At 32.8% G+C, this 15,664-nt stretch overlaps 1 protein-coding gene across 5 annotated transcripts; it reads left to right on the forward strand.

Annotated features, from left to right (window-relative positions):
• The first annotated feature begins 595 nt into the window (after positions 1-595).
• On the forward strand, positions 596-15,586 carry LOC133172607 (E3 ubiquitin-protein ligase MIB2-like). Of its 5 annotated transcripts, none has more exons than XM_061307536.1 (18): positions 596-673; positions 1,474-1,701; positions 1,926-2,097; positions 2,289-2,404; positions 2,568-2,771; positions 2,948-3,087; positions 3,253-3,363; positions 3,481-3,585; positions 3,783-3,951; positions 4,262-4,395; positions 4,577-4,725; positions 4,975-5,131; positions 5,912-6,066; positions 6,238-6,364; positions 7,131-7,343; positions 8,541-8,719; positions 12,292-12,470; positions 13,728-15,586. In XM_061307536.1, exons 2-18 carry the CDS (start codon positions 1,479-1,481, stop codon positions 13,925-13,927), a joined length of 2,733 nt encoding a protein of 910 aa, XP_061163520.1. In that variant the 5' UTR covers positions 596-673; positions 1,474-1,478; the 3' UTR covers positions 13,928-15,586. The 5 variants fall into 5 exon arrangements, with proteins under 5 accessions (XP_061163520.1, XP_061163522.1, XP_061163524.1 ...); XM_061307538.1 differs by having other exon boundaries at positions 603-673; positions 2,568-2,762; XM_061307537.1 differs by having other exon boundaries at positions 605-673; positions 7,134-7,343.
• The last annotated feature ends 78 nt before the right edge of the window (positions 15,587-15,664 follow it).

Consider the following 15,664-nt stretch of genomic DNA (forward strand, 5'->3'; position numbering starts at 1 on the left):
GGTGAGCTCGATTCCGAAAATTCGTTTTGTCTGAAAATTAAGAACCAAAATTAATGATATCTATTGAAGAAATTTGAAATTCAATGATGATAATTCATTTCTATGAGGTATAAGTTTTGTCTTAAACTTCACTGTCAATATGAATTTGATGAACCATTCAATTTAAATTTCGTTTCCGACAGATTCCTTACAACACTCATTTTAAAGTGCGATGACAAATACTCTAAAGTTTTTATGTCTAATAAAATTATCCAAAGAAAATTAATTAAAGAAACAAACATAATATTGTATATTTAATTACATGGCGCAAATTTTAAGACATCATACTTTGAAGAAGATATTTAATTTTTCATAATGCAAAAATTACAAGGGAGTATGTAAACTCTTGGAAATTTCTGTAAACAAAAGTATCGTAAAAATGTTGCGTCCATCAAATACTTGATATTACCAAATTATTAAGTAAAATTTAATTAAAAAATCGATGAAAAGAGAGCGGTTAACATGAATTCATAACGTATTATAACATATAAGGGAACTTCACTTTTTATTTACTGCTGAGGGGAAAAACCTACTTCCGGTACATTTTTCCCATATCAAAAATGAGAAACTGTCAGACTTTGTCTCCTTAAAAACGTTGTGCATGATAAGACAAATTGTCAACTGTAGCAGTCAGGTAATATTCATGTATATGTGTAGATGTCTTTAGAAGTTCACACAGCAGTATATTGATAAGCTTGATCCACAGGTGGAGAAAATGTCTTTGGTTAAGTGTTACATTTTTTTTAAAATATATATTTCTTTAGGGTTTTCAGCGTTTTATTTCTAAAAGTTGAGATGAGAAATACTTATAATTGCTCTACCCAGTTAAATGTTTCTTTAAAACATTAAATTATTGTAGATATACAACATCAAATTTAAGTACAAAGTGAGTGTCACTTAGGATAGGGTCATGTATTTTGCTTTATGAATACTGCAGATAAGCCATTCGAATGGTATTAAGTCAACTAGTAGCCTGATCGACACATAACTAAGTCAGGTTGAACCCAAAGTATCATCTAGTAACCAAAAGGTGGAAGTCAACTTGTTACCAACATTGCATTTTTTTACGAGTTGATTGAATATTTGTAAATAGTCTAGTAAGTCAGGTAGGAGTTGATCAGACACCATTGATAATTTGAATAAGAACTATCAATGCCATTGTACTAGGGTTCAACATATTGTTCACTTTAACTCAGATATTTTTTTGGTAGAAATTAAGGAAAATAGAAAAAAAAATCCAAAAGTTTTTGTTAATTATCATCTGCCAAAGAAGTTCTCTGTTTGTTGATAATTTTTCTTTTTTTTTAGTTTTTTTTTTAATACAAGAATCATAAAAATGACAAAAACAACATGCATATACATGTATAACTCATTCTTTTGGTTTTGTCAATTTATTATTATTTTAGACTTACGTATTTGGGGTTTTTAACACAGGCTCAATGGAGGTTGGATTAAGAGTTGTCAGAGGTCCTGACTGGAAGTGGGGAAACCAGGATGATGGGGAGGGACATGTGGGGACTGTGGTGGAAATTGGAAAGCCAGGAAGCTCCACATCACCAGACAAAACTGTGGTTGTGCAATGGGATTCTGGTTCAAGGACAAACTATCGTGTGGGCTATCAAGGAGCATATGATCTCCGAGTGTTAGACAATGCACCCATTGGTATGAAAAAAATGTTACATATTAACAAAGTTAAAGAAAACCACATATAACCTTATATCAAATTTTCCCAAGCATTTATGATTGAGATCAGTGTAATGTTGCTTTGGGAAATATGATTTAAACATTGCAACACATTAACTGCTTCTAGTAATTTTACATTATTAGAATTCAATTTTATGACCATTTATAGATACATGTATTACAAAGTGCTTTGGTGTTGATAGGTGTTAAGCATCAGAACATAATTTGTGATGCCTGTAAGAAACAAGGAATCCAGGGCATGAGATGGAAATGCACCAAATGTCATGACTTTGACCTCTGTACAGCCTGTTATATGGCAGACAAACATGATCTAGGGCATGCATTTCTCAGAATTGAAAATGCTTCTTCCAGAGGGTAAGTGATTGTCCCAAATAAAATATATCATGAAAATAAATAGAAATACTAACACACTCATAGAATTATTTAAAATGTTTTGATGTGTTTTGGAATATGATATATCTGTAATGGTAATCACTTTTGAAAAATCATTTCGTACATGTGCAAATTTTATTGATTGCAATAATTGATCATAAATTTTATTGTAGTGAAAAAATGCCAAAGAGAAGGGACACTCAAAATAGCACCAAACTGCAGTCCTATGGCATATTTGCTGGTGCCAAGGTCATCAGAGGGCCGGACTGGGACTGGGGAAATCAGGATGGTAGGACTAGAAAATATTCCAACTTTCACTTTCTGTTTTAGGATGATGGATAATGGATTGTGTGTATTCAATTTTGAGCCTTTGGACAAACGGTAGATTGAAATATATATGAGCATCATAATTTATACAGACTATAAAGAAATATTTATTTGATCTAATACAGGTGGAGAGGGAAAGATAGGTAAGACAACTGACATACGAGGATGGGACTCGGAATCTGGTCGGAGCGTTGCTCATGTGACCTGGCAGTCTGGGTCAACCAATGTATACAGAGTGGGACATAAAGGAAAAGTGGACTTGAAATACATCAGTGCTGCTCCAGGATGGAGCTACTATAAGGAACACCTACCTGTTCTAGGTAAACTAGGTACATAAGTAATGATGGTCAACAGAGAATGCTGATATCAATGTTTTGGTCTTTAATGTGTGTGGATAGGACTAGTTAGAGATAATATCTTGAGAGTTTAAACTTGTTTATATTCTGTATGTTCAAGTATTAAATTTCATACTTCTAGAATATCCATTATGAAATTCACCTTGCAGGAGAGTTTCCAGATGTTGTTGCCCAGGGTGGAATTCCTTGTCAGTTCAAAGTTGGTGATAAAGTCCGTGTTGACTTAGATGCAGATATTCTAAAGTGTATGCAGGAAGGGCATGGAGGATGGAACCCACGCATGGCCGAGGTATAATTTTTTTATTTATTATTTTTTTTATTTTGTTATTAAAAACAATATTGTTATTCATGAAAGTCTTTTAAAAAGAAGAGTGTTAACATTGACACAATATTGTGAGATGATAAGTCAGATTTGATGTGTATTAAGATCTTTGATTTTATGTGTTCTGTTCAGTACATTGGGAAGGTTGGCACAGTCCACAGAATCACAGAGAGGGGTGACGTTAGGGTACAGTATGAAGGATGTACCAACAGGTGGACATTTCACCCTGGGGCACTCACAAAGGTAGGAGCTAATGAAAAAAATTAACCCTCAGTATTCAAAATGTAAATTTTGTCTAAAGCTGATTTTCACTAGATTCTTAAAATCACTACATGGAAGTGACTTTTGTTTGTTGACTAGGTGCATGTTTTCGCTGTCAATGACTGTGTAAGGATCTCCGACAATATACATCAAGTTAAAGAACTTCAAAAAAGTCATGGAGAATGGACTGAGAACATGAGAACTGTAAGTTACCAACTCATTGTTGTGACCATACATGTGCAGGACTTTTATCCTCCTCCTGACCCAACCCCCATTCCTCCTTTTTAATGAAAATTGTAAATTTTTAAAATTCAGCTACATCAAAAGTCCCTGGATTTTGAACTTTTATGACAATGAAAGGAAACTATTCTAAATAGTTATTATATTAACTATTGTTTCAGACCCTTGGAAGAGTGGGAAGAGTGCTGAAGGTATACGCTGATGGTGACCTTCGAGTTGCAGTGGCCAATCAAACATGGACTTTCAACCCAGCATGTTGTTCTATTGTTCCATCAATAGAACCAGACATCAATAACACCAATGGAGGACATGATCAGCATGATCACTCTAGTAAGTCAATACTAAAGCATATTATTTCTTGTTCATGACTTGCTTTTATAAAGAAAGTAATGTGTAATTATGAACCCATACAGTTGAACCTCAGTATCTTGAACACTGATAACTCAAATACCATGGATATGTCAAAGTGATTTGGAAGTCTCAACTGCTTATTCCTTAAATATTTTACCCTGGATATCTCCAGTCTTCAGACATCTCGAAGTATTTTTTCTTCCCCATCGAGTTCGAGATAACGAGGTTTGACCGTACTTGATATCTGCATTAAAATAATGATTTTATGTTAACTTGTTATTTTTTACAGCAACTCTCTCGGATTTACTGGAGCAGTTGATGGACATAAGAGCAGATACCACTGGCCCAGAGAGATTGGTCAGAGAGGCAGCTCAAGGTCATGCAGAGGCTGTCAAGGACATTGTCACGAAACACCCAGATAAAGTAAGTGATGCTTCCTAGATGAATTTATGTGATTATTCATAATTACATTTTACAGATGAGTTGATGGTACTTATCTGTCAGAGAAAATTGGAATATTCTTTACATATATATGTTTTGAACTTTGTCATTTATAGACAATTATTGAGACATTCAGGTATGTCTTTGTGTTTTAATCTAACAGGTGGACCAGAAGAGCTCGGGAAAGTCTGCACTACAAGTGGCAAGTCATCAGGGTCACAAAGAGATTGTCCAGATTCTGCTCGCTCACAACGCTAAACTCACCGTACAGGACGAGGATGGAGACACGGCACTCCATTACTCAGCCTTTGGGTCAGTTTATTATGGAACAGATTCCTTTGTTTCATTTGGAGATGCATTCTAAAAAGATCTTGGAAGTTTTAAAAATAAAAATTTTAATTTAGAATAAGCAGTATGGTAATCAAATGAAAATGTATATCATTATAGAGATAATAAAAGGTAAACTTTCTTTCAGAGTTCAATGCAAGTTGAATTATTTGATATAATGGGTTTTTTTCCCCCACATTTTTTGTAATTATTGATTTATTAATTTTTTACCAGAAACCAACCTGAAGTAATGGAATTGCTTCTCAAGAAAGGTGCTCAAATTAATGCATTGAACAATGGGGGATGTAGTACATTGCATGTAGCAGTCAACAAGCAGCATGCTGAGTGTGTCCGAATCTTGCTCAAATACAAGTGTAATGTTAACATTCAGGTAAATGGTATACAATACTGAGTGTCTTTTTTTCATATTATGGAGAGATACAGACAGGTGATATATACTGTTTGTGTACTTAAAAAAAGCGGGCTTCATATTTTAGCGGCTTTGGCACAGAAAATGATGCGCTAATTCATGAATAGCGCTAAGAAATCATTTATAAATACAAAATATGGCACGGACATGTAAAGCGCTAATTCATGGTTTCACCAACAACTCGATACCCAGTGATTGTGCTAAATTTTGAATACACAAATTTATGTACACGTACAGTATATGTACTCTCAAGATTATTTATTTGAAGGTAAATAGTTGTAATAAGTTTAAGATGTCAATTATGTAAATTGATCATTTAGAGGAATTCTTTCATGATGACATGCAAAACTCAAGTCAGAGAAGTGTTGATAGGTACTGGTATAAATTTTGACTACAATTTTAGCATAGTGCATGAATCTGATTCATTGTTAATTGAAAAGTAGCTTTAATATGTAGAATGAAGCTTGTATGCAAAGAAGGCAATGAATATTTGAATGAATTAGTTATATCAGAAGAGGATATTGTTAGAGCATTTCTTTTCTCATTTTTATTGTAGCTTGTTCAGTATTTTTTTTTTTGTCAATCTGAGATTAAAATTCAGTTAGAATTTACATGTAAAATAGATTAATTTGAAATTATCTTGTTTATTCTATAAATCACTTATCTCTTATTTCTATAAGGTAAAGTTCCTTCATGGAGAGTTATGTGTTCTTAACAATGACTTGTTTTTTTCTATGACAGGACTCCTATGGAGACACAGCTCTTCATGATGCTATTGGTAAGGAAAAACAGGACATCATAGAGGGCCTCATTAACTATCCCAGTATTGACTTCACTCTGAAGAACAAACGAGGATTCAACGTTCTACATCATGCTGCTCTGAAGGGAAACAGCTTGTGAGTTTTAAAATATCAAATCTGTCCATGAAAAGTTTCTATTCTTCTAATGAGAGTATTATGCAGTTTATTATTTTTTTTTTACATCTTATTGTAGGCAAATTAAAGTAATTTAAAGCATTTATTTGGTCATTGAAATGGAATGTGATAAGTTCTTATTTACATTAACAGTGCAACTGAGAAGATTCTGCTCAAGTGTCGACAGATAGTTGACATCAAGAAAGATGATGGGTTCTCTGCCATACACTTGGCTGCACTCAATGGACACCGGGACGTCACTCACTCTCTCCTGACCCAAGTCAGTGGCATCAACAGAATTGCATGTTTCTAATAGGATATAGGACAATATTTATTTAAATAATTACTTTTGGCTAAAACCAAAATTAAATTATTCTGAGTTTTATTAAATTATGTTTACATTCTACTTTGAATTATCAGTAAGTAAAATTTGTGTAGCTTCTTTTAATTCATTAATACTAAAGTTTTTTTTAGCTCACATTAGCCAAGGGTTCAAATGAGTTATTTTTGTCCAAGGGTGTCTGTTGTCTGTAAAATTTTCATTTTTAACTTTCTCTCCAGAACTTCTTGTTCAATTTCAACCATATATGCCACAAAGCATTCTTGCATAATGAGAAATCATGTGTGTTCAAATGAAGACCAACACCCTCATTCAATGGGAGATAATTAAATAGTGAAAATATGGTGGGTCAATTAAAGAATTTTTTTCTCAAGAACCACTGGGCCAGGAAAAAAAAACAAAACATGTGAACACCCTTTTTCAATGAGAAATAATTAAATAGTGAAAATATAATATGGTGGGTCAATTAAAGAATTTTCTTCTCAAGAACCTCTGGGCCAGGAAAAAAAACCTAAAACATGTGAATGCCTCCTTGCATACTAGTACATGTAGTTAGATTTCAATTTATTTAATTCATGCCTCAAAGTCTAGGATGGGACAGCAGTAGAGAATCAAAGTTTGTAAAGAAAAAAAAAACAAAGAGACTTTTTTCGTATTAGTGCATTAAGGTTTATTTATAGTGAATTGACCTTTCATTTCATGTCAGCAGGGTCAAGCCAACATTGAGATCAGAAACAACAGACAACAAACACCTTTACTTCTGGCTGTGTCTCAGGGTCACACCTCCATTGTGGAGCTCCTTGTCAGCAGTGGGGCGGATCTAAAGGTGGAGGATGAGGATGGGGATACTGCACTACATCTTGCCCTCATGAGACAGAGTGTGACAACAGAGCAAGAGAACACACCCATGTTAGACTCTGTAAGCATGAATCCTGTATTTCATTCCATTTTGTGTTTGTTGTGCCCAGTGACTCAGTTTGATACATGTACTTGATTTATGAAGAACTTTGGTGTACATGGTATAATGAGGAATATTTTTTTTAAGATATATGAAGCCCTATCTGCTTATCCCAGTATAATGAAAACATGTATCATGTAATCATGATATTTCACTTGGGACCTATTTTCAGATTTATCTTTCATTAAAAGACCTATGCATACAAAACTGTGCCTGAAGGAATCTGTAAGTTTTAAGTAAGCTCCACCCTCACATTTATATGGGTTCAAAGTAGAAAAACTGCATGAATTTTAAACATGATTTAATTTATTAATAATCACAGAAAATGGGGTGCCATCTTTTTTAAGATGTCAGATAAACAGAAGAATACATGTTATGTCAAAAAAATGGTAATTAATAAACAGCATTATAAATATTTAAAGTTCATAAAATACGCTCATCTAGCATAATTTTATTACTACATGTTTTAAATGATAATGTTACTTTATAGTTAACAGGTATATATAAATACCGTATAGAAAGTATTTTTAACAGGATGCTAACTTTGGCTTATTTTAGCAGTTTTGTAGTAGCCCATCAAAATTTTAATCGTTAAATTTGCACCATTGGATAAAAGTACTGATTAAAAGAAAATAGCTTTAATCAGTTTTATGTTTAAATTGTATCTTTCATCTGGAATTGGTTTTTATTCAATCTTCTGCGCAAGGACTGAAAACTCATCTAAAAGATGAGCTTCTGTGTATGCCAAAATTATTGGCATATCTTTAAGCAAGCAAAATGCCAAATTTTACACCCTCTAAAGAATTGCTTAACAAGAGCAGACATCGAGGAGACAGTTAAAGGATAGAGGTAAAAAAGAGAAAAGTACATTAATGAAGAAACTTATTTAGTGCAACCTTTTTTTATAGATTAAATGTATTAATTTTTTAAAAATTCTTTTACTTAACCATATGATTGACCACACCATTTGAAAACATTCCTCTCAAAGGCATATTTCTGTCAATAAAAGATTTTGCAACAACTTTTAATATCACATGAGAGTGAAAATAATTTTAAAGAATTGAAAAAATGTTGTCCCCCAAAACTGATTCCACAGTAGTTTAATAATATGTAATGAAGTCTACAGCATGAATAACATTTTACTTTGACTTTTTACAGATAAGAGAACACCTTGAGAATAAGGAAGTGGAGGAGATCACCTGGGGTGTACTAATGACCTGTTACCTGGCAGAGAAAGGTGCTGACCTGTACCACAAAAACCACCAAGGAAAAACACCACTGAACATTATAGGAGAGGCTAAGATAGAGGAGGTGGTGCAAGAGTATGCCACAGGAAAGTGAGTGTTCTGTTAACAGGGAGGCATTAGATAAGTACCCTACACTGTTCACTAAAAAAAAGTAAATTAATATAGGATGGTACTGTCCATTTAAGATTTGAATTATTTGATTATGGAATACAGTCCCTGAAACGTTCTACTTTCCCACTTGAACGGTGAGCGAACGCTGAAAGAACGGTGAACGAACGCAGAGCGAACGGTGAGTGAACGATGTGTGAACGCTGAACGCAACTTGGTGAACGATGTGTGAACGCTGAACGGTGAGCGAACGCAGAACGCGAACGGAGTGCAAATGCGAACGCAAAGTGAACGCTGAACGAACGGTGAACGCAAGATGAACGATGTATTCGGAATGCCTCTGATCTTTTCCTTGCATTTAAACTATTTTATTGTATTATAATGTCAGGTGCCAAAAAAATAAATAAAATAAATAATAAATAAGTAAACCAGTAAATGAATGAATAAATAAGTCAATAAAATAAATTCTCCAAAATTATCCTAAGAAAGACGATGCATGCACATTAAGTTTTTAATCACAAGATTTTTATCGCATTAAAACATTGCAATTGTTGCTGAACGCTGAAGTATAAACAAATCAGAGAAAACTTCTGACTTATAGAATGAATTAAGGCGGTTGTAACATCCATTCATATATCTCCTGTTAGGGCGATTTCGTGTAAAGTAATGAAAAAAAAATTAATTACAAAGGTCAGTGTACGTTTTGCATTTATACTCTCGTATTTTAAATTTTTAATACAATAATATATTATGTGTCATTTCTATTTTTCATGATGATTCATTGAGCTGACTACTACAGGTATATGTAGATGGCCGTGGTTATACTCGGACAAGATAATACAAAGATACATATTCATATTATTTGTTATAAATTCAATTTTCAGAACTTGATATTTAAGTAATATGCTGTTATAGTTTTTATTAAACAAATGAGAGAGAGAGAGAGAGAGAGAAATATTCCGTTTTAGCCCCCCCCCCTCCTTTCAGGCTTCACTAAATGTTCGTACCTATATCAAACGAAAACTCTGAATTTTTTTTCTAAATATATCAGACAGTGAAAGTAACTTTTTTTTTTATCAACAAATCATATCCATTTGTTTGACAGTCATACTCGTTTTTATTTTCCTGCTTCAAGTTCATACGAAAGTCCACGTGCTTGTCCTGTCAATCAAAATCATTCGACACTGTGCAGGTGTGAAAGTTTCGTCACGTCGAAGACGAAGTGCGAATATTTCCAACAAGTTATAACATCTATTTTTATCATTTCTAGATTTGATCCCAACATTTGAATAATAAATAAATAAAATACATTGGGCATTAACACTTGAACTTGAAACATACTCTCTGCCAATTTCAAATACCACCGCCGACACGTGTACATTTTGAACTACTATTGTTTTGTGACTTTTTTAGATGCATGTTTGTTTTGAGACTGAAATTTTGTTCTAAAAAAGACCTTAACTTTTTAAAAAAAAATGTTAATTAAAATATTCTGGAAATACAGTACTGACTAAGTAACCAGTCCAGGGGGAAAAGGGGGGGGTATTAATCATATCGAATGGCAAACATATAAAGTTACGGTGAAGAAATTTTTTTTCTCTATAACTATAGACTTTACATAATATAGTAGAGAAAATTCTGTACTGCAGTACATTTCAAATAAATATTTCCTTTAACCACACTATCAATTTAATTCGCTCCAAAGATAATGAATTAACAGGATATCCGCAGTACTATGTATAACTCTCAGAACTAGTTCTATCATATTTTCTTTAGTAATTGAAAAAAAAAACGTGTTAGAAATAAATATTTTCGTAATTTTGCTGCGTAATTATTTGACTTGGATAATTATATCACCATTAACGATTTGTCGTCTTTAACAAAACAACAAAGTGTTGCAGCGCTTGAAGTATTTGCACATTGCCCTTAGTTAAATTTAATATTTCAGCATCGTTCTACATAGGTACAGAATGTGCTTATAACAACATTTATTTTCCAGAGTAATTTAATAAATAACCTAACAGCTAAGTTAGAATAATAAAAATATATATCGTAGATATTTTTAAACATGAAATAATGATTCTTCAAACACGATATGTTACTTATTAAATTAAAAAACCTGTAACTCCTTCCCTACAAAAAGATAAGTCCTTTCACTTCGGAGTTCCGAATGACAATGAAAACTGAACGCAAGGTGAACGCTGAACGCAAGGTGAACGCAAAGTGAACGGAACGAAGAGCGAACGCTGAACGCTTTGTGAACGGTGAACGTGAGCGCACGGTGAACGGTGAACGCAAAACTGTGAACGGAGAGCGAACGGTGAACGCACGGTGAATGAACGGTGAATGCACGCTGAACGAACGGTGAACGAACGGTGAGCGAACGGAAAAATGGGAAAGTAGAACGTTTCAGGGACTGTAGTTTTAAAAACTAAGATGAACATCCAAGCCCAGCAATAAGTGATTTCAGTACTTTGATAAAATAAGTTATGTTCCACTTCCCTACGATACATGTAATTTATACTTGATCAGTTATTTCTGACATCAGCATTTCACAGTTGATTGGTACATGTATTTTAATATAGGCCTATTCATGAACATGAGCTCATCTGAAGTATTTAAAATTCTTGTAAAAAAAGCAAATATGTAGCATATTAAATAAACTTTGTTGAAAAATAAATTTGATAAATAATTAAATAATTTATATGCAATATTGTTTTTAGTACATGTGAACATATTAATTTAAAAGTACTTTGAATATACAGCACTTCACAAGCATGATTAGATTACCATTGCTCTGCACAATCAAAGTCAAACACATCGGAATTTTACATCATCAAAAACTATAAAATGCTGGAAGTAGAATTAGTGTTTGTTTTACATCAGTAAAAAAGTCTTGCTGTACCTCAACTGTGTCTATCATTTCTTATGTAGAAATATTTTAACTCTATCAGATCCTCTGTTTCACTTTTATCAACCTCTTCAATTAATGTTAAAGAAACTTTATTGAAAAAGTTATCATCTGATGGTGTTTTCATTGAAGTCCCTTAATTCTAAATCAGTATTGCTATTTTTAGCTTCACATGATGCCAAAACTCTGCCAAGCCACGCTCACAATGCACAAATCAAAAATGCTTCCGTATTGTAACATTCTAAAGGGTCATTGGCCCTCGGGCTGATATGGGGCTGCTCTGGCTGATGTGGCATATATTAATATGAAATTTACTATGTAATATTCTCTATTTATCTGTCTTAAACTATCAAGTGCAATCATCTGTACCGTGAGTATCTTGTTAAATCCAATAGTGTTTGCTACTAATTGGCACAGATTTTGACCTTGTTATAGGCAGAGTCTCGTTATAAGCGATCTCACTATAACCGACATTTTCAAAAATAAAATAATAAACAAGTAATCCTTATTATATCCAAGCTTGCTCTTTCCAGGGGCCACTGTAACTTACAAATTGAAATTTTGCAAGTGGTAAACATGTGTATAATTTACCTGTTTTCTTTGAATCTTGCAGAAATAAAAAGTACAAACTCTTATATTTAAGTGTCACCAACATCCCATCTGTGGAGAAGGAGAAAGAATGCATTATCTGTGAGGACCAGCAGGCCAACATTAAGTTTGAGCCATGTGGACATGTGGCAGTATGCCATGATTGCTGTCAGAGGATGAAGAAGATCAAACGCTGTTTTATCTGTCGTTCCAACATCGAATCTAAGAAAATAGGTACTGTAGCCTTTTAAAGGAATTTTTTGATAATAAGTAGGGATGGCAACGAATATTCGAACATTCGAATATTCATTCGATGAGTTGATATTCGAATATGAATTTAAGATTCGAATATTCGGTGTTTTTCAGATTTCATAAAAAGAAGTACCGTGATTAATAAATTTTGATTAGAACAGTTTTGGAATTATCCCTGTTTAATTTACTAGCAATCAATTTCGATCGACTGCTTTCTTTCACTACTTTCTTATCTTATAAATCTTCTAAATTACATGTATTTTGTTTTAAGTAAGGTGTTGTAAAGAATTGTACAATAATGCTCTATGTATAATACAAAACGTACTTTCATAGCTTTTATTAGTTATAGATACGATCGGATCTAGAATCGGGGACAACAAATGAAATCTAAGAATATCTAAAAGGCACGAAGAGTATACTTATCAAAATAAAATTAATTGATCATTGAATGAATGTCCGATAGAATTAATCTGTAATTAATATTGTAAAGGGCTTAATTTAAGAATAAATGTGTAAATTACTTGATTATCTCGGGTTGTACATAATTTATATTCATTACCGGGAAAACAGTTAATTACCTAGGAAAATTGTCTATGGAAATATTTGTTTACATTGTATCAAAGATTATAATCATATCTCTTATCAGGCAGATAATTGTAATTTATTACACGTATTGAAATCTGAACAGTATACCATTACGGCTATCTTGCCTTTTGTGAGACGACTGGTTCCTCAGGTGGGGCTACTATAAATACACGTTTCGTTTGTTAAAATTATACTTTTCTACATTTAAATCAATTATTTATTTTAAACATTGACAAATATCAAATGGAATTTCTTATTGTACACCTACAAAAGTCTTCATACAATTTTACTTCCTATATAAGTATACCTACGAGAGTGGGATGATGCATATTTAAAATAAAACAGATTTTATTTATTTTATCGAATATTCGAATATATCCGAATACTTTCATTGAATATTCGAATATGAATTATTGACAAAATTGACATCCCTAATAATAAGTTAGTATTTTATAGTCAAAAATCTGGTTGCTTAATATATTATATAACTAAATTTACACCTGTACTTTCTGAAATTTGAGCTTAGAATTTGGAGATACATGTACATGTACATGTACTATGTTCCAGGGAAGGAAGGGGGTGTATTTAACATTTAATAGTTTTTAGTATTAACAACAATATGCAACATAATGAAACTGTTTCTGATTATCTTAGGTGATAAGGAAGTGTGTGAGCCTATTGACAATCCCCTACCAACAGATGAAGACATTACAGTATGTACTATCTGTATGGAGAGGAAGAAGGACACAGCTTTTCTATGTGGACACATGGTGTGTCACGTGTGTGGGGAGTCTTTACGGAATTGTCATATGTGTCGGCGAGTAATCACAAAGAAGATCCCCATCTACCTGTAGGGACCTCAGCAAGTAATTACCAAGAATATCCCCATCTACCTGTAGAGACCTCCGCAAGTAATTACCAAGAAGGTCCCTGTCTACCTGTAGGGACCTCATAGGGCCATGATTATGAATGGTTGTTGCTATACATACAGTGACATCCTTCTAGGGACCTCCTATTGGGAATTGGAATGAGATGCACCTTCTAAAGAGTGTCCCCCTATCATTAGAAAGGAAATTTTATTAATGAACTCTATTGAATTTATCACTGTTTTGGAGTATTTTATAGTCTTATAGACTTGTATCAAATTATAGCACATGTGATGTATTTTGTGTGACTGTGCAACAGGATGTAATAATATTGCATGTGATGCTCACCTTTGCATGTTTATTCAAAGTATAAAGACATACCAGGCATTTATATAGCATAGTTGTCTAAATGTTAGGTTTTATAATTTATTTTTGTCAATTTTTACCTCAATATTGAATGTTATACCTTTGTTTAAATTTCATTATTTTATTCATCACCAGTTGTTTTCAGTGTGTTTTGTTGAATATGTCAGAAGAATTTTTTGGAAAAAGAAAAGTCCATTTATTAGGAAAAAGGTCAGTGAAAATTTGAGAAAATTTGCAAAAAGAACCATAACATTGAGTGATTGCATCATGACAACCTGTACACAATCGGAAGTTGACCAAAGTTGTGAGGTGTTTAGGAGACAGTGCTTTGAGCTGTGATAGAGTTGTCTCCCTTACAGAGATGATACAGGGATTCACCAGTGTGATAGGTGTTTCACAAACTCAGCAGAGTGAATGTTCACCAAATACTATATATCATGGCTTTGTTGTGTTATCGTATATTTTTGTTGTATTTGATTCAAAGGAAACAACAGTTTTTTGTTGTGCAAATGCATTGCTTTTTTTCATTATCAACTGGATTTTTTGTTCACCTTCCATCACATATTTGTGTAATAATTTGGTGCAAACATGTACTGTAGCAATCAATTGAGTTTAAGGTAAGATTTTCCTTTATTTAGGAAATGATTTTTACTGGTTTATTGAAATTGACAAAATAAAGTACATGTATATAGACTCATCATATTGTGCCCATCTAAGTTTTTTATTCTGTAGAAGAGAAAAATGAGACACCTTTTTCAGAGACACCTGTTTTCAGATGTAATTTTATCTCCAAATTTGTTTGAAGAAAAAAAAAAATTGGATGGTACATGTATATGAATTTTTCATGTCGGAGATAATTTGCACTAATTTGTAATAGTGTTCTTGCAGACTTTTCTGAAAAGAAATTGCATATGTGTATTAAGAAGCCAACCGGGCATAAAACATGTGTATTTATTTATTCATTTTTAAGTTATTTAGTGGATGGTCATACATTTGTGTTTAATTTTTTGCTACCTCTTCTAATAAATTTAGCTTGTGATACATCAATTTCAGTCAAAACCAAAAACAGAACAGATAATGTACAAGCGTATGTATGTTTACAATGTTACTCAATGTAAATGTCTGTGTGGAAGACAATTAAACCATGGTTTATTTATGTCCATGAAATAACACTTTAAAATGAGGGATTGGGGGAAATAAATATTGTGATTAGAGCTGATAATTTTTTATTAAACTTTTGGTCATTTATATTAAAAATACATGTATCAAAAGACTATATAATTTTTTTTTATTTGTTTTTACAAAAAGGATCATGGTATGCTTCAACATTGGTGAAACCCAGGTGATTTCAAACAACAA

The sequence above is a fragment of the Saccostrea echinata genome, unplaced genomic scaffold (genome assembly GCF_033153115.1).
Source record: "Saccostrea echinata isolate AGI-Se365-2 ecotype Australia unplaced genomic scaffold, CSIRO_AGI_Sech_v1 ptg000054l, whole genome shotgun sequence".
Classification (NCBI taxonomy): Eukaryota; Metazoa; Mollusca; class Bivalvia; order Ostreida; family Ostreidae; genus Saccostrea; species Saccostrea echinata.